This window comes from Lontra canadensis, unplaced genomic scaffold (assembly GCF_010015895.1).
Source record: "Lontra canadensis isolate GAN:19392208 unplaced genomic scaffold, GSC_riverotter_1.0 scaffold87, whole genome shotgun sequence".
NCBI lineage: Eukaryota > Metazoa > Chordata > Mammalia > Carnivora > Mustelidae > Lontra > Lontra canadensis.
The window spans coordinates 4,825,852-4,846,960 of NW_022631081.1; the positions used below are offsets into that span (position 1 = coordinate 4,825,852).

At 45.6% G+C, this 21,109-nt stretch overlaps 1 protein-coding gene across 3 annotated transcripts in view; it reads left to right on the top strand.

Moving 5' to 3' along the window:
* The window catches only part of OSBP2 (oxysterol binding protein 2), a 158,199-nt gene that overhangs the window by 22,487 nt on the left and 114,603 nt on the right, over nucleotides 1–21,109 (top strand). For all 3 annotated transcript variants that reach the window (XM_032883432.1, XM_032883433.1, XM_032883434.1), the window contains exon 2: nucleotides 9,602–9,810. In XM_032883432.1, coding sequence (XP_032739323.1) covers nucleotides 9,602–9,810 — 209 coding nt within the window. The remainder of the gene's footprint in view (nucleotides 1–9,601; nucleotides 9,811–21,109) is intronic.

Sequence of the window (21,109 nt, forward strand, 5' to 3'; positions counted from 1 at the left end):
TGGCCACCATCCACCTGTGCTAGCGGGTTCTTAGTCAAGAACAACAGAACCCCAGCTCTGCCTATCTTAAGCAAAAAAAAAAGAGGTAGTTTTAATGAAGTTTGATACGCACAGACAAGTGACAAATAAGTGTACAGCTCAGAGAATGTTCCCCAAATGAACACAGTGACAAGCCATTGCTCCTGCTGAAGAAATAAAACAGGACCAGCGCCCCCCCCCTGCCCAAAGCCTCCCCACTGTGTCCCCTCCAGTCATCGCTCCACAAGGGGACCTGCTGCCTTGACTCCTTGCCCCAGCGCTTAGTTTTGCCTGTTACTGTGCTTTGTCTAAGTAGACTCACACAATATGTTTTCTTTGTGTCCGGCTTCTTCTGCTCAGCATTGTATGTGAGAGGTGTTTCCAGGCTGTTTGTGTAGTTGTCACGCATTTATTCTCAGGGCTGTGTAATACTCCACCGTTTGGATGAGCCGCCGCACGGATAAACCAGATCACCATTGTTTATCCATTCTGGCATGGATGGACACGCCTGGTGGTGCAGTTTGGGGCTTTTAGGAAGACTACTGCAGACATTCCAGTACGTGTCTTTTGATAAACCGCACATATACATACATCCCTAACAGGGAAGCCTAGAGGAGTGGAACAGCGGGATTGTATGTTTACTGATCACTGGCTTACTGCTGAATCACATGTATGCTTACTGATGACTTCAGTGAGGTTGAGCACATTTTCATACGTTCTTTAGCCATTTGGAGACCCTTTTTTTTTGGAAGTATCTGCTCACATCTTTTGCCTATTTCTAACTGGGTTGTTGGCTATACATTTTGCATCTCTAGATCCAGATTTTAAAAACTTTGCAAAACAAAACAGAACAAAACCAAAAAAGAGCCCTCTGCAAACACATGGGATTGGCCTGTGCGCGCCTCGGTAGCCACAGATCCCAAAGAACACATGTCAAAGCTTGTTTTGCGGTCACGGGTATTCATTCTGAGATGATGTAGGCTCTGGAAAGGTGCCTTGGCCAGGACTCAGCTGCGCATACCAGAAACGCGCCTGGCTAGGGTTAGCTGAAAGGCTGTGCTGTCTGGGGTGAGGTAGCTTCCTAGTCCCTGGGAGGGCTAGCAGAACAGCTGTGAGCTGAAGGTCATGAGCATCTCGGGTCCCCAGACTCTCACTAGCTCACCTGGGAGGCGGCTGATGCTGCTATAGGGAGCCACAGAATCAGGAAGCTGATGGCAATGAAAGCCCGCTCCCTCTGTCACAGCTCCTGCCACCCCAGGGGATCACTTTTCTTCTGCTCATTTCCCTCCTAACCTGCTTCCACATTTAAGTCTTGTGTTAATGCGTGTCCTTGGTGGAACCTGAATCCTGGAATCTCTGCTGAAGACCATGCTGGGTGCTCCAGCCCCGGTGGAATAGGACAAAGAGAGAGCTCTGAGCTGTGATGGGTAGTTCTGGGGCAGGGCTGCTCTAGAAACAAGAGGAGCCATATGGGCTCCTGAATGTTCTAGGTGGGGCCTGTGTGGAAGGCTGAAATCCAGCCCCAAGGTTGATGCATAGAAAGAAACTAGCTCAGCTGCATGGAAGCTTCTAAAAGGCCATTCCTGCGCTCTTCTGTTCAAACATCATGTTAATGTCCTAGGAATTTTGTAAGAAAACCCCACCAGCTGGGTGGCTTCAAACAGTAGAAATTAATTTTCTCGCAGTTCTGGAGGCTGGAAGTCCAAAAAGAAGGGCTTAACAGGGCCATGCTCTCTCTGAATCTTCAGGCCTGGCTCACTTCTGATGTTTGCCAGGGACCCTTGGTGTTCCTTGATTTGTCGATGCATCACGTCCCTCCCTACTGCCCTGTGTCTCTGTGTTTTTCTTCCTCCCCTTAGAAGGACACCAGTCCAGTCCTGGATTAGGGCCCGCCCTAAGGACCTCATCTTAACCTGATTATATCTTTAAAGACCATATTTCCAAATAAGGTCACATTTGCTGGTAATGAGGATGAGGACTTCAATATATCTTCTTGGGGGACACAGTTTAACTTTTAACACCCATCATCAAGCCAGGCCACGTATGGACCTTCTCCTCTGGGCTTTCCCAGAGCCACACACCCCCACACCACTGCTCTAGGTTGGTTTAGTTCTCCTTCTAGCCTTTACCTGGGCAGAGTCCCCTCACCGTTTGAAATTCTGCTCCAGTGTACCTCCTCGATCCCTCTAGGACAGAGAGGGTCCTTCTGTCTCCTGAGCTCCCACCACTGGCAACCTATTCTTCCATTTTGAGGTTTTTTGTTTTTTGTTTTTTTAAAGATTTTATTTATTTATTCGACAGAGACACAGCGAGAGAAGGAACACAAGCAAGGGGAGTGGGAGAGCAGCAGGCTTCCTGCTGAACAGGGAGGCCGATGTGGGGCTCAATCCCAGAACTCTGGAATCATGACCTGAGCTGAAGGTAGACCCTTAACAACTGAGCCACCAGGCACCCCTTGAGTTTGTTTTTAAAGCAAACTTTTTATTGACAATATACACACAATATACTGCATGTGTGTAACATACATGCAGAAAAGTAGGTAAATTATAAGGCTGCAACTCAGTGAATTTTCATAAAGTGAATACTCCATTTTGAATTTATTTTCCTCTGCCTATTAAATAGTAGCTTGCCATTTACAAGCCTGTCTTCCTCACAAGACAGAATGTTCTTTGAGGCCAGAAAATGTGTTTTATTTATGTTTATATTTACCCCCTCTCCAGTTTCTAGCACAATTCCTATATATAGTGACCGATAGGAAGTACTTGCTGAATTTGGATTTGGAAGATTGAAGCGGAATTTGCCAATGAATCAGATGAGCTAGCATTGAATGAAAGTCACACACAAGGCTAAGTGCTTTGCTCCAGATCAGTATCTTTTGTCTTTCAATGGGTTTGCATTCAAATATGTGGCTTGTCAATTTTTTTTTGCCTGTGGACTTTTTTTTTTATAAAGGTCCTCTAGAAAACATAGCCCAAGTCAAGGATTAAAAAGCTGACACTTAAAAAAAAAAAAAAAAGGTTGATTTTTTTACCTTAGAGAGAGAGAGAAGGGGGAGAACACGCCTGAGCCTGCACATGAGTGGGGGAAGGGGCAGAGGGAGAAGCAGGCTCCCAGCAGGGAGCCAGCCCAATGCGGGGCTCAATCCCAGGACCCCAGGATCACTATTAAAGCCGAAGGCAGATGCTTAACCAACTGAGCCACCCAAGCTCCCCAAGAGAGGACACTTTGTGTGAGAGATGCAATCCCAGGGCAGAGAGGCAGAAACAGGAAGTGGGAGGATGGATGTCACACCATAGTGAGCTGCAGAGAGACACAGCAGGTCTGGCACATGGACTTCTCCGGAAGATATGCAAGGAGAAAACATACCCCCGAGAAGTCTGCAGAAGGAAGAGTGGAGGGGGACTTTATCTGCCCCCTCTGCTTTCACCTCCCATTTCCCACTGTGGCATTTCACGAAAGACCAGAAGTGAAGGGACGATTGGGCAAAGATGAGGTACCGACTGAGAGAGAGACAGAGAAGGAGGTGGTCGAGGGAATCTGAGAAGGTGCACAAGGTTTGTGTCCAATATGCTCCACACCTTGCGCTACTCAGGTCCACTCGTGCCCTCCCATGGTGTCAGCTCTCCTCCTACGATGTGGGGACCTCCATTCTCTTGAGAGAACGAAGACATCTTTACTCCTTCCCTGGGAGGGGAGGTGCAAGTCCAGCCAGTGACAGCGTCCCCTTCTGGGTGGCCAGCTGGGATTCCCTGGAAGACGGAAGCAAGAAGGTTGCGAGACAAGCCCATTTGCTGCTGCTGAGTCTGTCCTGACAGTATAACTGATATTCGTGATCTTCCTCCTCCACCACCTGTTCTAGAAACTCTTCACTCTCTGCTAGCACTTTGGCTGGTCTGTGACATTTTTTGCCCTGAGGGCTCTGAGTTCCTTGTTGCTTTGCCTGTTCATAACCATTAGGAGACATGGAAATACTGAGAGAGTCCCCAGGGAATCCTCCCAACTTGATTCCAGACATTCCCCTCCCATCCCCATACGTGCCACTAACCTCACTCTCCACGGCAATTAGCATCAGTAACCCCAGCAGTAATGTCACTCCCTTTTTGGTCTGTTGGTCACTGTCCCGAGGAGCAGAAAGTGGCCGGGGAGTAGTGTCAGCTTCCAATTGAATGGAAGCCTTTTTGTGTTGTGTTTTCCCTTTCCCTTGAAGGAGAACCTCTGACCCAGCTGAGCCCAGCTGATGGGGAGCACAAACTCTGCCAGAGGTCATCGTGTGCAATGGTGAGCAGGGCCACTCCCGGACCCACCTTCTGTAATCATACAGGATATGGTTCCAGATATCAGTTGTCAGTTCAAGACATACACGTCATCCTGGAGGATAGACCCTCAAACACATAATAGATCTCCTCAGTAGATGCCCCAGCTGAGCCTTCAACAAGCCATTCCATTCTTCTGTCAGGCTGGTGGCTCGTGAGTGACCATAGGGTTTCCCAGGGAGATCAGTGAACTCCAGTCAGTAGTCATTGGTTCACTGCCTTGGTTGAAATGGGTGACTCGGCCTGAGGTTGTGTCATATGAGAATCCAGGCCAGCAAGTGAGGATTCGATAACTGTGGACTGTAGTGCTGCCAAAGGCAACCCTATTACCAGAAAACATGTTGATTCCACTAAGGAAAAATATCTCAACCCCCTGCACCCCCGCCAAGGTGAAAGTGATCTAATCTGGTTGGTGGCTTCTTGTGGTTCCCAAGGAGTGGATCATGCCACGGAGGTTTAGTGTCAGTCCCTCCTTCTGGTAGGTTGGACACTCAGCAAGATGAGCCTTGGTGATGTGGAGGCAAAAAGGTAAAGAAAGACCAGGGGAAGATGCAATGTGATGTGAGACTTTAATGGGATGGCCCCCACTTCATAGCAAACTGTAGTCACAGAGACTACTCACGTTCTCTGGGCTCATCGACTTCTCCAGAAGGTTTGCAAGGATAAAATATACTTTGGAAAGGTCCCCTGAGGGGCAAAAATCAGGAGACTTTACCTTCCCGTCTATTTCCCACTTGCCACTGGCCATTGTTCAGCCTGTGGGGTGCTAACCTCTTCTCATTAGTGGGTTGCAAAAATCCAGTCTCTTGATAGCCAGTCAGGAAGCCAGATCCCATACTCTGACACTCAGCATCCCTTCCAAGCCCAGAAATGGAGTGGTGACTCAAGCCAAATGAGGTACCAAGAGTGATAAGAGAAGTGGTTTAGGGACTCTGAGTTGGTGCATAAGGTTTGTACTCAATATAGGTGGGTTGGGTTAGCCACTAGCCAAAGTGCTAACATTAACTATAGAGACTTCCATGTTCTGATAGCTGCTGTCATACTCTCATCTCTGCCGAGGATATTGGCCATAAGAACTGGATGAATATTATTTGGTTGAGAGTCAGTGTGACTTACATAGAATGATGTTAGTTGTAGTTAGCCTCTCTTATAGTTAAGTTTATTGCAGGTGTTCCATAGTTTGTCTCTACTTGTTTTAAATGCTTGAAATGTCCACCAAATGTAAAGTAGTGCCACAGAACGAATTTCTTTTAAAAACTGGCAGAAGATAAATGATCACGTGCTCTGGATATGGGCTCTGACATGAACGGCAGGACCTAGGACACGGCCAAGTTTGTCTTGAGGCACTGAAGATGCCCAGGGCTCGATGACAGTAGATAGTTTGGGGGTTTTGCACACCTCCAAAGCTCCCCTCCCAGGGCGGGTAGGACAGGAGTTGCCAGTGTAGCTGGCAAACCCAAGTTCACAGTGTGCCATGAGTGGGGCTTAACTTTTCTACCATCTGGGCTGCTGGGTGGCCCTAGAAGGTCAACTCTCATAGAAGGGGTTGCCTCAGCCAGAACTCACAGTGGGAGAAACAAAAACTTTTACAGGCAACATGGGTAGGTGCACTACTCCCAGAAAATAGCATGAATTTTAGGAAATGTCCCTGAATTTTAGACCCTTTGGGACCTACTCTGAAATTGAAATTGAAAATTTCCCAAAGTGAAATTTTAAAAAACTGAGTAACAGGACAAAAAACAGGCTACTGGTGGAGAATGGATTGACCACAAAACATTTAAAGAAAAAAAGAACAGAGTTAAGTTCCAAGACAAGCAAACGTATTGGACCTTGATTTTTTTTTTTTTTTATTTGACAGAGAGAGATCACAGGTAGGCAGAGAGGCAGCCAGAGAGAGAGGAAGGGAAGCGGGCTCTCTGCTGAGCAAAGATCCCGATGCGGGGCTCGATCCCAGAACCCCGGGATCATGACCTGAGCTGAAGGCAGAGGCTTTAACCCACTGAGCCACCCAGGCGCCCCAACCTTGATGGTTTTAATGCACCTTTAATTCCTAAATTCACATGTGTAGAGACCATAATGCAGAAAACTGAAACTGAAGAATTAATCTCCTTAAGTCTTTTAATGAAAATTAACTCTAGTTACAGAGTTACGGCTAAATTTCGATGTGGATGCTGGGTGACTGGTGAAGTTTATCTTCTATATTTTTATTTGCTGTAATATCCTGTTACTTTTTCATGTCTACCTGTTGTTTTGTTTTTCCAGCTTTTGTTTCACAAATTATTGCTCTTTATTGATGTTACACATTTATCTTTGAGAATATTTAGCCTATATATATTCATTTAAAAATATCTTTCTGATAGATCCATTTTTGTGTGAAGTGATTTATCTGCTTAGCATTTGACTTTGTTGTTTTCTTTGTTAGCATTGATTTTCTTCATGGGTTTTGAATTTAGATTTTCAGTTTGTCCTGATTGGGAGATTCTCTCTCCTTCCGTAAGACTTACCTACCACTCTACTCTTCTTTTTCTAGTGATTTTTATTTTATTTTATTTTATTAACATATAATGTATTATTTGCTTCAGGGGTCCAGGTCTGTGAATCATCAGTCTTACACAATTCATGGCTCTCACCATAGCACATACTCTCCCCACTGTCCATCGCCCAGCCACCCTATCCCTCTCTAGTGAATTTTGGAGGGCCTTTACCTCACTCTGTGAGGAGCCTAGTCCAGAACCAGACATTATGGGGGTGGTTTAGGGCTTCTGTCCTTCAGTGACCTTGGGAATATCTCCATCACTGAGCCTGAGGGTGAGTGAATTCAAGTTTCAGATACAAGATTTCATATTAGCTATGGTCCTGGGAAGAGTGCGATGGCACCATTAAAAATTTTTATTTTTAATTTTGAAGTCACAGAGTTTCCAGGTTGTTAACATGTGGAGATTTGGGGACGTGATGTGCTTAGAACACATGGAAATCCCATAGCCTTTCCCCTACCTTATCCTATGTATCTTGCATCTGTCTGTTCCTGAGCTGTGTACTTTTATAATAAACTGGTGATCTACTACTAACAAGAGGAAAAAGAAAGGAAAAAAAAAAACCCAGTCTTACAGAAGAGTTGCAAGTACAAAGAGTTCTCATATACTAGTCACCTAGCTTCCCTTAACATTAACATCTTATCTCAGCAAAGTACAATTGTCAAAAGTGGAAAATTAACATTGTATGATACTATCAACTAAACCTCTGACTTACTCATATTTCACAAGTTTTTCTCTAATGTCTTTTTTGAAAATTTTATAATGCAATCCAGAATCCCACATTGCATTCAGTGATTTTCTATTTCTATGATCATATCTGCTTTTATTAAGGAAGATCTGTCCCTTCTTCCCCATTCATCTCTCCCTTCAACTATATACTTACCTCAGCGTGGACTCAGGGTATTTATTTTGGTCAGTGTGTTGTAATCCAATACAATAGCCACCGGATAACTTCCAGCCCAACCCTCATACCACACAGGGGCCAGGCTTCCATATCCTTTCTCACTCCAGGTACTTCTTTTCCCCCATTTTCTATAGGAATTTCTGTGACTCTTGACCACACCTGCTTCTTTCTTGACGTGAGGCCCAGGAGGCCCACTGTTTTAGTTTTGAGATAAAAGTCTAAATCCTTAACACAGTCTGCAAGGCTTTACATTTGGTCCCTATAAAATTTACCAGCGTCATCTTTTTCTCATTCACTCTGCTGTTCTCAGTGCTCCAGCCACACGGAACTTTTTCCTGTTCCCTGAAAGCTGTAAACTCCACTTGGTCTCGTGGTGTTTGCCTCTTTGGTTCCCTATGTCTGGAATATTCACGCCCCTCTCCTTTTTGAGCTGAGCCACAGTGGCATTTTTGGTTAATTACTAGACTGTTTAATACGTGAATAGGTCTAACCTAAAAGTCCTTGAACCCAAAAGGGCAAGCTTCCAAAAGGCATGCCCAGTTTTCTAGTTTTGTAAATTAGAAGGGGTCTCCTTCAAGTGGAAGATGTCAGCACCTTTGAGCTGGACCTCTCCTCAGATATAAACTATGTCATCTTCTCTAGGGAACGTAACCAAAGCAGGAGGGAATCGGGAAAGGCGACTGCTATTCACATGAAAGCCGAATGTCTTACTGAGTGTCACTTCATTTGACTTTAGAACTGGTAGAAGAGGGGCGCCTCAATGGGTTAAGCAGCTGACTCTTGATTTTGGCTCAGGACATGATCTCAGAGTTGTGAGATGGAGCCTGGCATCGAGCTCCATGGGCAGCCCCTTTGTTGGGCTCCGTGCTCAGCAGGAAGCCGCCTTGAGATTCTCTTCTCCCTCTCCCCCTGCCCCACCTGCAACTCACCTGTGTATATGCTCTCACTCTCTAAAAACGAATAAGTAAATCTTTAAGAAAATAGGACTGGTAGAAGAACCAAGAAAGTGACAGATGAGGAATGGCCAGGGGGAATGAAGGAGCATCAAAGGGCCACAGAATTACCGAATGAGCTCCTGTTGTTGGCAGTGTTACATGCTGACCAATGGCTCCTCCTTTTCCAACCCTCTCTGTGGAAGGAGATTTGGGACATCATGAGGGTGCTGAATTTCCTTTGAGTGTTTGAAGGGGTGAGTTAAGCAGATCCAGTCATGATGGTTGCTCTCCGTTTTCAGACACTGGTCACAGCTGGAAATGTCCCACACTTTGGTCACCTCAGCTTCCCCTTAATTTGGTACCATTAGCTCTACAATCTTATAACCAAGAAAGGCTCAGTCCCCGTCATGAGGTCACACTGCATTAGGCCAGACATTGCAGTTCCCAGCTCGCTCCTGTTTCCAACTCACTCCAGCTAGTGGGTGCCTCCAAGTTCATTTCCTGAGGTTCCAGGTCCCTAATCTCATTTTTAGTGGCAGAGTGTCCCCTGCTGCAACTCTGTGGTTCTGAGACTACAGGTGGGAGGAGGCTGGAGTGGAGTTAGAGGACTACACTGCCTCACAGGACACGAGAGGGTCACCCTTCTCCATTTCCTGGTGTCTGCAAGGGCTCAGCGCACCGCAGGCGTCCCCTGCAGTTGGCCCTGATGCAGACCTTTCCTCCCTCTGCCATCTCCACCCAGCCGAGCCTCTTCCAGTCAGTCCCATCCAGCTCCGACTCCAGGGTCTCCCCCAGTGCCAAAGGTCTGAGATTCTGAGGATTTGCCCTGAGGCTTTCTTCAGTCTAGAGCTATTTAGTTTGGGAGCCTCACTCCATTCCTTCTCTTGCATCCTACAGAAATCAGGGGGAAATGGCTCACACCTGCCGCGGCACCATCAACCTGTCCACCGCGCACTTTGACACGGAGGACTCTTGCGGTATCGTGCTGACCAGTGGGGCAAGGACCTACCACCTCAAGGCCAGCTCGGAGGTAGAGCGGCAGCAGTGGATCACCGCCCTGGAACTGGCCAAGGCCAAGGCTGTCCGCATGATGAGCAGCCACTCAGGTAGTGAGCACTTGGTGAGCGGGTGTACACGCAGGGCCGTGGGTCTGGAGAGAAGTGGACATTAAAAGTGTTTGGGGGGGGTGGTGACCAGGAGACTCAGGCCAGTCCAGACCAACCCTGGAAGGCGGAGTTATGCGTTCACCCTTCCCCTTTAGCTCCACGTATCTTCAGCAAGGAGAGGCTCAGGTGGTCAAGGTTGGCTGGCGGTTCTTGGGACAGAAATATTTGTGGTGAGCAGGGCTGTGTGTGTCTTTCTTTGGACAAGTCTGGTTCCTGGACTTGAGCAGACCCTTCAGATGCTGTGGTGTGTGAGAGCCAGAGGCAGAGCAGGGGTGGGATTGCGGGATCGTGCACCTGGGTCTGGGGCCAGACTTTTCCTCAGGCCCGTTACAGAGATTGAAATACCGTTTAGCCAGAGCTGCTGCCTGTGCTTGGGTGGAAGGCCAGCGCAGATATCCGGAGCAAGACATGTAAGTGTTTACTTTCATGTGGTCACTTTCTTCATATGCAGTGTCTTTATCTGATTCATAAGTCAACAGTTGCAAAAGTCTATGCAATAAAGCCTGCCCTTGACCTCCCACCCTGTGATCCCCCCGGGAGGCAACCAGAGCTATCTTGTGTCTTTTACGTATATATTAAAATTGGTACTTATTTTATTTTATTTTTTTTAAAGATTTTATTTATTTGAGAGAGAGAAATAATGAGAGAGAGAGAGCATGAGAGCAGGGAGCCCGATGTGGGACTCGATCCTGGGATCCAGGATCATGACCTGAGCCGAAGGCAGTCATTTAACCGAGCCACCCACATGCCCCCAAATTGGTTCTTATTTTAAACTAAATGCAGTCTTCCACCTTGCTTTCTTTCCATTTAGCAATAGATCTTGGAATTTTTTTCCCCTATCAGCACATAAGAAGCTTCCTCCTCGTTTTTACAATACTCTAGCCCTTGGTTACACGGATGTATCATAGTTTACTGAATCCAAAGCCTGTTGCTGAACACTTAAGTTGTTTATCTTATTATGACACACTGTGCTGCAGTGAGTAACCTTGCATTTCCATTTCACATTTGCAAAAAGATAAATGAAGTATCCGTTCCAGGGGGTGGGGTTGCCGGGCCAACACGAGTGTGTCTTTGTAATTCTGAGAGATTGTCAAGCTGCCTTCCATAGGGGTTGTGCTATCAGATCCCAGGAGCAGATGCGGGAACTTCTGCTTTCCACAGCCTTGTCCACCAAGAGTGATAGCTCATGTTTCAGATGAGTGAAAACCAGGTCTACACACACAACAAGGAGAGATTGGGAAGCTGTGATTCTTCTGAAGTTAATGCAAAATTGTGTGTGTTTCCTTAGATGTGTATGGGCTTCTTTTAGGGAGGCAGGGCTCCAGGTGAGAACGAGTCACAGCCTCTGTTCTATCACACAGGCTGGTTAGGGAGACAGTGAGTCATGGGGAAGGAGCTCTAGCATAAAGCAGGGTGAGAGGGGCTGTGTTATCAGTCACCATGCCCCATCCCTAGGCTTGTTGTGGTGGGGTCTCTCCCAGTACTAGCTTCCCAGTGCACATGGAATGTCATTGAACATGAGTCTGATCTTCTCTTTTGGTCTCACACATTTGGAGCATGGATTCCACCCTCCACCCCCCCAGGCCCCCAGTGACTGTTCCTTGGGGTCAGCATTCATGTGACTCTGGTGTGTCAACAGTGATGCTGAGCTTGGTAAGGGGTCCCCCGGGTACCACGCCATTTCCCAGTGAAGGAGGATGTTGGTGCCATCTTAGGCAAAGGCTATGCTGAGACCCCAAGTAGCACTCATGCTTTCTGTTCGGAGGTCTTTGGAAAGCCACTGTGGTGACTGCTTGTTAACTCAGCTGGGAGTGTTAGAAATTGCTAAGCCTGGACTTCTTCTAGGAGAGGTTGGGATCCCAGAGGGAGTTACCTCAGGCTCACCTTCCTTAATTTCATACCCCTTGGCATAGTCAGGGGCTGGCAACACAGTATATGTCTTTTGTTCCCCAGGGGTTAGTCTCCCAGCTAAGGACAAAGGACAAATATTCAGGTACAGTTTAAGATAGCACTTGCTATATATTGATGAGAAATGGTAGGATTCCTCTCCTTTGGGTATTTTGAAACATAAATGAACTAATGTATGTGAAGGAGAAGTCTTCAGGAAGGTACCGTGCTTTTTATAGAAAGGTTGGTTATTTCCTAAAAAATAAGTCTTGTGGTAGCATTCTCTGCAAGGCAACACCCTTCTCCCACCATTCTCAGGCTGATGTTGGAGAGTTGTGATTTTCACATGGAGTCAGTTTCAGGTAATCCTGAAGGAGGGAAGGCAGTCTGGTGTGGTTCTCCTTGACTCTGGCTGGTAGTGACCAAGCTAGGTCAAGGGCACTCCAGGTAGATTCCCTGCAGGTCATCCCAGGACCCATCTATTCCTTTTAGACTGTGGACCATCTCTCATCTAGCAGGAAGCCTACTTCCTGCCTCTACTTGCTTGAAAACATCTGCTACTCTCTAGCTTTTCTGCCACCCCCAAGTCCAGGCACCATCCCTTCTCACCTGGAGGTGGGTAACAATCTCTTCCTCTCCAGTCAGTTCTCCAAACCGCAGGCAGAATGACATATTAAAAAATAGGAATTTAATCATATAACTGTACTGCTTACAACTCTTGGATGCTACAAACCAGCTAGACTTAACAGACATGCACAGAACACTCACCCAACAAAGCAGAAGACATACGTTCTTCTCAAGTGCATGCAAAAAATTCTCCACAATACACTAAATGTCAGGCCACAGAACAAGTCTCAATAGATTTAAGAAGATTGAAATCATAGAAGTGTCTTTTCAAACTATAGTGAAATGAAGCTAGAGATGAATTACAGAAGAAACACGAGAAAATTCACAAATATGTAGAAATTAAACAAAACTCTCTTGAACAACATGACTCAAAGATGAAATCACAAGGGAAATTAGAAAACACGTAGAGATGAATGAAAATGAAAAAACAACATACCAAAATTTTAGGGGATACAGCAAAAGCAGTGCTCAGAGGGAAATTTATAGCTATCAAATATACATTTTAGTGTATGTGCTGCCGAAGTGAGCACTCAAATACACATTTTAAAAAGACAGAAAATCTCAAATCAATAACCAAACCTTCCATCTAAAGGAACTGGATTAAGAACAAACTAAGCCAAAGCTAGGAGAAGGAAGGAAATAAATATCAGAGTTGAGATAAATGAAATAGAGAACAGAAAAACAGTAGAGAAAAATCAGTGAAACCAAAAGTTGTTTTTTTTAATTTTTTATTAACATATAATATATTATTAGCCCCAGGGGTGAAGGTCTGTGAATTGCCAATTTAACACATTTCACAGCACTCACCATAGCACATATGCTCCCCAAAGTCCATAACCCAACCACCCTCTCCCTACCCCTCCCCCCAGCAACCCTCAGTTTGTTTTGTGAGATTAAGAGTCTCTTATGGTGTGTTTCCCTCCTGATCCCATCTTGTTTCATTTTTTCCTTCCCTAACCCAACAACCCCCACATTGCCTCTAAAATTCCTCATATCAGGGAGATCATATAACTGTCTTTCTCTGATTGACTTATTTCACTCAGCATAATACCCTGTAGTTCCATCCACGTTGCTGCAAATGCAAGATTTCATTTCTTTTCATGGCTGCATAGTATTCCATTGTATGTATATATCACATCTTCTTTATCCATTCATCTGTTGATGGACATCTAGGTTCTTTCCGTAGTTTGGCTATTGTGGACATTGCTGCTATAAACATTCGGGTGCACATGCCCCTTCAAATCACTGCATTTGTGTCTTTAGGGTAAATACCCAGTAGTGTGATTGCTGGGTCGTAGGGTAGCTCTATTTTCAACTTTTTGAGGAACCTCCATGCTCTTTTCCAGAGTGGCTGCACCAGCTTGCATTCCCACCAACAGTTTAGGAGGGTTCCCCCGAAAGTTGGTTTTTGAAACAATCAGCAAAATTTGCATACCTTTCACTAGACTGATTAGGAAAAAAAGAGAAAAAACTCAAATTACTAAAATCAGAAATGAAAATGAGGACATTTTCATTATAAGGACATACTGACCTCACAGAAACAGAAGGATTACAAAACAATACTATGAGCAATTGTATGCCAACAAATTAGACAAAGTAGATGAAATGGACAAATTCTTAAAAACACACAGGTTACCAAAACCGACTAAAGAAGAAATAGAAAATAGTAAGTAAAGAGATTGAATCAGTCCTCAAAAATTTTCCAACAAAGAAAAATCCAGGACCAGATGGTTTCATTGGTGAATTCTACTAAACATTTAAAGAAGAATTAATACCAATACTTCTCAAACTTCCAAAAAATGAAGAGGAGGGAAACACTTTCTAACTTACTCTGTGAGCCTGGCCCTATACCAAAGCCAAACAAAGACATCACAAGAGAAGAAAACGATAAACCATTACCCCTTATGAATAATAGATGTAAAACTCCTCAACACAATATGAGCAAACAAAATCCAACAGCATATCAAAAGGATTATACACCATGTCCAAGTGGGATTTATTCCAGGAATGCAAGGGCAGTTCAATGTAAGAAACCAATCAGTACAATACATTACATTGACTGAAGGAAGAAAACCCTCACATGATCATCTCAACTGTTGCAGAAAAAGGATTTGACAAAATCCAACACCCTTTCATGATAAAAACATCAGCAAAGTCAGACTAGGAGGTAACTTCCTGAACATGATAAAGAGCATGTATGAAAAACCCACAACTAACATCATATTCAATGGTAAAAAACTGAATGTTTTCCCCTAAGATCAGGAACAAGACAAGGATACCTATTTTCACCATGGCTCTTCTCCATTGTACTAGAAGTTCTAGACAAGAAAAGGAAATAAAAAGAAAAATTGGAAAGGAAGCAGTAAAACTTCCTATTAGCAGATGACACAGTTCTATATATAGAAAATCCCCAAGAATACACACACACACACAACTATTAAAGCTAATACACAAATTCAGCTGTAAGGCACCAGATCAATGAACTTACAGATCATAAAATACTGAGGAATAAATTTAACCAAAAAGATGAGATGTTCACTGAAAACTAAATAAAAAAAATTGAAGAAGAAATTAAAGAAGACCTAAATAAATGGAATGACATGTTCGTGAATTGGAAGACTTAATATTATTAAGATGGCAGTACTGCCCAAAGCAATGTATAGATTCAGTAAAATCCATATCAAAATTCCAACGGCCTTTTTTCTTGGAAGTAGAAAAAACCATCCCAGAGAACCTAAAATAGCCAAAACAATCTTGAAAAAGAAGGCAAAGTTAGAGAACTCTTTCCAATTCAAAACTTACTATAAAGCTACAACAATCAAAAGGGGCACCTGGGTGGCACAGTCAGTTAAGCATCCAACTCTTGGTTTTGGCTCCGGTGGTCATCTCAGCATCACAAGATCTCAGAATAGTGAGATTGAGCCCCACATCAGGCTCCACACTCAGCACAGATTCTGCTTGAGTTTCTCTCTCCCTTTCCCTCTGCCCCCTCCCTCAGCATGCTCGCTCTCTAAAAAAAAATAAATAAATCTTTAAGGAAAAAACTACAACAGTCAAAACAGTGTGGTACTGACCTAAGGATAGACTTGAAGATCAATGAAATAAAATTGAGAGTCTAGAAATATGGCAATGGATTTTCAGCAAGGGTACCAATGTCATTCAATAGGGAAAGGATAGTCTCTTCCACAAAAGATGCTGAGAAGACTGGGTGTCCACATGTAAAATAATGAAGTTGGACCTCTACCTGACACCATATACAAAAACTTATTCAAATGCATCAAAGAGGGGCACCTGGGTGGCTCAGTGGGTTAAGCCTCTGCCTTCAGCTCAGGTCATGATCCTGGGGTCCTGGGATCGAGCCCCACATCAGGCTCTCTGCTCAGCAGAGAGATAAATGAGATAAATGAAATAGAGAATAGAAAAACAAGCTCTCTGCTCTCTGCTCAGCAGAGAGCCTGCTTCCTCCCCCTCTCTGCCTGCCTCTCTGCCTGCTTGTGATCTCTCTGTCAAATAGATAAAATATTTTTTTAAAAGTCAAATGCATCAAAGCCCTAAATGTAAGAGTTAAAACCATAATGCTCTAAGAAAAAAAAAAGAAGTAAAAATTGATGACCTTGAGTTTGGCAATGGTGTTTTAGATATGACACCAAAAGCACAAGCAGCCAAAGACAAAAAATACATGAATTAGACTTTATCAAAATTTTAAACTTTTGCGCATCTAAGGACACTTACCAAGAAAGAGAAAAGACAATCCTCAGAATGGGAGAGAATATTTGCAAGACAAGTTTTAGATGAGTTTAGAATCCAGGAAATAAATGGATAGAGTATTTGAATAGGTATTTCTTCAAATAAGATATCTGAATGGCTAATAAACATGTGAAAAGATAATCAGCATTGTTAGTCGTTAAGAAAATGACAGTCAGAACCACAAGACACCACTTCATACCCATTAGGATGGTGACTATCAAAACAAAAATCACGATACGACAACAAAAGAAAGTAAGTGTTGATAGGGATGTGGAAGATTAGAATCCGCAAACATTGTCAGTAGGAAGGTAAAATGGTGCAGCTGCATGGAAAATGTTTTAGGGCTTTCTCACTAAGTTAAACATATAATCACTCAGAGGACCCTAGCAAATCCACTCTGGGGTATACACCCCAAAGAATTGAAAGCAGGTGTTCAAAAAAAACTTGTACGGGAATGTTCATAGCATCCATTATCCACAGGAGCCAAAAGGTGAACCCAGCCCTAATGTCCACCATGAGACGAATGGATGAATGGATGTGGTACAGCCACACAATGGAATATTACTGAGCAACAAAAAGGAATGAAGTACTGATACATGTTCTTCCATGGATGAACCTTGAAAACACATTTCGTAAAAGAGGCCAGATACAGAAGGCCACATGTTATATGATTCTATGTATATGAAATGTCCAGACTAGGCAAATCCAGAGAGACTGAAAGCAAAGGAGTGGTTGCCAGGAGTTGGGGGGAGAGAGGATGAGAAGTGTCTGCTTAGTGGGTACAGGGTTTCTTTTTGGGTCACAAAAGTGTTGGGGAGGTAGAGATGATGGTTGTGCATTGTGAATGTACTGAATAGCACTGAATTATACACTTAAAATGGTTAACATGTTAAATTTTATGAGTATTTAAAAACACACACACACTCACACACACACACACACACACAGACACACACACACACCATCTCAGGTGGCTCGCCAGTGCTCTCAGGGTAAAATCCAAGTTCCTTAACTTGCATGACAATCTATGGCCTTCTTCCCTCACTCTCTCCCTGCTCACCATCTTCAGTTTCTGCCTCAGGACCTTTGTACTTGCTGGCATCTCCTCTCTGCCTAGAACACATCTGCTCCTACTCTTGGCTTGTCTGGTGCTTCTCTTAAAACAGCTCCATGGTAGCATCCTTATTTTCTTCCCTGTGATCAGCCCTCATTAGCGGACTGGCTTATTTAGTTACTTACTGCCATCTCTTTCATAAAACCTTAGTTCCTCCAGGGCAGAGAGATCCTGTGTTGTCTTATTTCCATGGTGACCTCTGGGCCCAGCCCTAGACTTGGCATTGGGGTCAGTATAGTGAGGGTTTGTTGTGGGGTTAGCGTGCACAGCCACCAGGACACCCTTGTCCATGCTTTGAATTGTCCTTGGAGAGGAGGCTTGGGGTGTCGTGGTTTCTCTGTGTCTGTCACCACTGGAGCAGATGAGGGAACTCATGACATTTAATGTGGAGAAAGGAAGACCAGGCAGAGCCGGCTCATATTGAAAGTTTGAAGGGTCAGAGCATGTGAATGAGAATGCAGATCTGTTTTTTATGTTTTGGGCTTTTCTTCTTTTTTTTGTGGCATTGGGAGACACAGCAGAACCAGCAATGAAAAAGATGAGACTGATTTCTTCTGAGGCTAAGAAACAAACCAGCATACTCCAAAAGGGAGGGAGATGGTAGGGACCTGATGGAAGGTTCCAGCAGAGAGCTGGGTTGGGGGTGGAGGTCCCTTGCAAGGGTCCTTCAAGAATCTATGGTTGTCCTTCTGAGCTAACTGTGTTTCTTTTGCCATTTACTTTCCAAATTGGTAGAATGTTCTGTGTTACTATGGGCTAGGTGCTGAGCCGAAGAGGGTCAGTTCTGACCTTCGACAAGTCACTGTGTCTCTTGGGATCTCTGTCTCTTTACCTACAAAATGGATGGTTAGTGAGGCTTCTCACTGAGCTCCAGACAGCTCTGGGGCCTCAGTCGAATGAGTGGATATTTCTCAAGCTCCAGATTCCTCATCTTCAGCACCCCTGCTCAGGAACCAGGAGCATTACAGGATAATATATGGGAAGTGTGTAGTGCTGTGGGCGACCAATTCCATTCATCCCAGCACTGTGGTCAGGGAGTGCGGCCCAGCCCTCATAAATCATCCTGCCCACAGCTCATAGCAGATGATAGGACAGAATCATCCACAGAAGGTCAAGCACCCAGGGTGTTTGAACAATGAAGGGAAGAAATGCTTCCACTCTTAAAACGACCTACCTCCACCGACACGTATTTCCCTGAAATGCAGCACAGCAGTGGCAGAGGGCTGCATCCCTGGGAGCTGGGAGCTGCTCTCCCCTCGGCTAGGGACATGCCACTGGTGGGTGGAGAGGGACGAGTCACGGTCATCTTGGGGGAGGTTCTGTGTCAACCAGGACTCTGGGTGCTGGGACAGTGGCTCTGCCCCAGCTGTGGGCCTTCTGCCAAGCCCAGGACCTGGACACATTCTTGGAGCCCAGCCCTCAGCAGCCCGTGTCTGTCCCTGCTCTCTTGCCCCTTGGACACCTGAAACTTGGCCTTTTGAGCTTTCCAGTTTTATATTTGTGGCCTTAACTTGCTCATTATCTGAAATGGCCAAAAGAAGGAACCACCTCTCTCCAAGCCACAGTAGTTTTTTATTAGATTAAAAAATCACCCCCAGTAGACCTCTGCACAGTATGTGCTCTTGTGTATTAACCTTTCAGAGGGAACAAACGTCATTCAAATGGCATAGTCCTACATGAACTCAAACTTCACGAACAAGGCATGACAGTTCCCACGGAGGTTAGAGAGATTTGCAGGTGAATTAGCGCAGTGTAAAGTGGGAGGCTGTCACCGCTGGGGTGGGTGGGAGAGGGGAACAACGTCAGGGAAGGCTACTTATAGGAGCTGAGAGCTGAGGTGGGTTTTTGAGGGACAGGAAGGGTTTGAAATATGGAGATAGATGTGGGGGGTGCAGGGAAGAAGAAAGACTGTCCAGGCGGTGGGGATGGGAATGGCTAGAGCAAAGGGACGGATGTATTCAAGGATCCTGGGGGTTCTCTGTGGCTGGGGACGCTGTGTGCATTCTGGCTGCGTCCTCCCTCAGCCCAGCAGTCCCCAAGGGGAGGTTAGGGATCAATCTGGTAGGGGTGGCCTTGGCAAGATCTGGAGCTAGGGCCTCCATGTGGCTGGAGGCACAGGGCTCCTGGAGGGAGGACAGTAGCCAGAAGGGCTGACTGGTTCAGCAGCCAGAGCACAGAATCCCTCTGCCTGTCCTAGGAGGCCCAAGCCCCTTCAGTCAGCAGCAGAAGCCCCCACACAGCAGAAGGACCTACTTTTGGCCCAAGGACCTTGTATCTAATGGTTTAAGGACTTTAGTTATTTCGACCCCTTTGAGAAGGGGTTTGCTTAACAGCTGCCATTGGGCTCATCCCCGGGAAGGGGTAATTTGCCTGCACCCCTTCAAAGGGAAGGGAATTGCTTACACATTATTTCAAATTATAAGGATTTGAAAGCAGTGAGGCACCACTGTCAAATCCCTATAACCCAATGATCTTTTCTCCAGTCAATTGTTTTCCCCGTTTTGCTTAGTGAAGACCCCCAGATTTCCTCCTGCCTATGTGTTTGGGGTTCCTTGTTTGAGTTTACTTATCCTTATTCATTACACTGAATTATTATGTCATGTTGAACAGGCCTCGAGAGATCAGAACCACAGAGCCCTTACAAAAATGACACTGACATAGTTGTCGACTCTTTCTTTCCACTACGTGGGGGAAAAAAGATTTTTCTTTTAACCTTTTTGTAAATAATCACTAAGAAAATGGACTTCAGCCAAAAATTGGTCGGGCTTCTCCAAGTACACAACGGGAGCTCAGACTCCCTAGATGTTGTTTGTTCAGTTAATGCTCCCTCTGTTTATGGTGCTTTTTATTGTTGACACCAAGCTCCTTTTCTGTCTGTGAAAGCAAGCAAGCAGTCCAGCAATGTGAGGTTGCTTGAAGCCGAAATATTCCTTAAAAGAGTAAAGTGCATGCATTTGTCACCAAGGGCTCTTGATTCGTATCCTTCTGTGTCCCGGGGACTGAGCCGTGTGTGGGGAACTCAGAGATGAACAGGCCCAGGCCTGGACTCAGCCTTGGAGGAGCTCTCTGGTGAGGATTGAGAGTAGGCTGCTCGGTGCCCCTGACCCTTCGGAGGAAGAGATGAACTACGCCTGAGGTGTCCTTGAGGGCAAGGACACAGGGACACCTACCCAGAACCCAATGTGGGAAAAGGGACCTGGCGGTGGACCCAGCAGCCACCCACCTCAGGCCAGTACTCCTACAAGGAGGGGGCAGAGGACATGGGATGGGGGGGGCAGGCTGAGCACCCCCATCAGACGGGGCAGGTTGAGGGGCCTTCCACAACAGAACAGTGGAAGGAGGGATTATGGGACAGGGCCATTCAAGAACATTCTCACTGGAACTGAGAGCAACAGCAGGAATGGATGTCGGGTCCACCATGATGGTGTACTTTGACCCCTGCCCCTCGTGGACTCTAGGCCACGTGGCTCCTCCCTCCCTAGACTTCTCCCCCTGCTCCTCACTCACACCCTGACCTGCTCCCCTTCCCCTGTCCTTAGTTCTTTCTTGGAAGCTCTCTTTCAGCCTCCCTCATGGAAGCCTGACTCTGGTGCTCACCGGCCCCAGGTATGGCTGACTCTTTTACCTGGAGCTGTTCTGCAGGGCTCCCGCTGCTCACCTCTGACCTGCCACTTCACTGGAGGAGGGGAGGGTCTAGATGACCTGTCCAGCCCAGAGCAAGTTCTGGCATCGTCTTTGTTCATCTCCTAAGGCTGTCCCCTCTGTCGCTTCCCACCTCTAGGAAGTCTTCCACTGACGTATTGCCATTGCTAACCACGTCTTGTTCCCCCCATCACTGATCGTCCCCACATCTGTCTTCAAGCT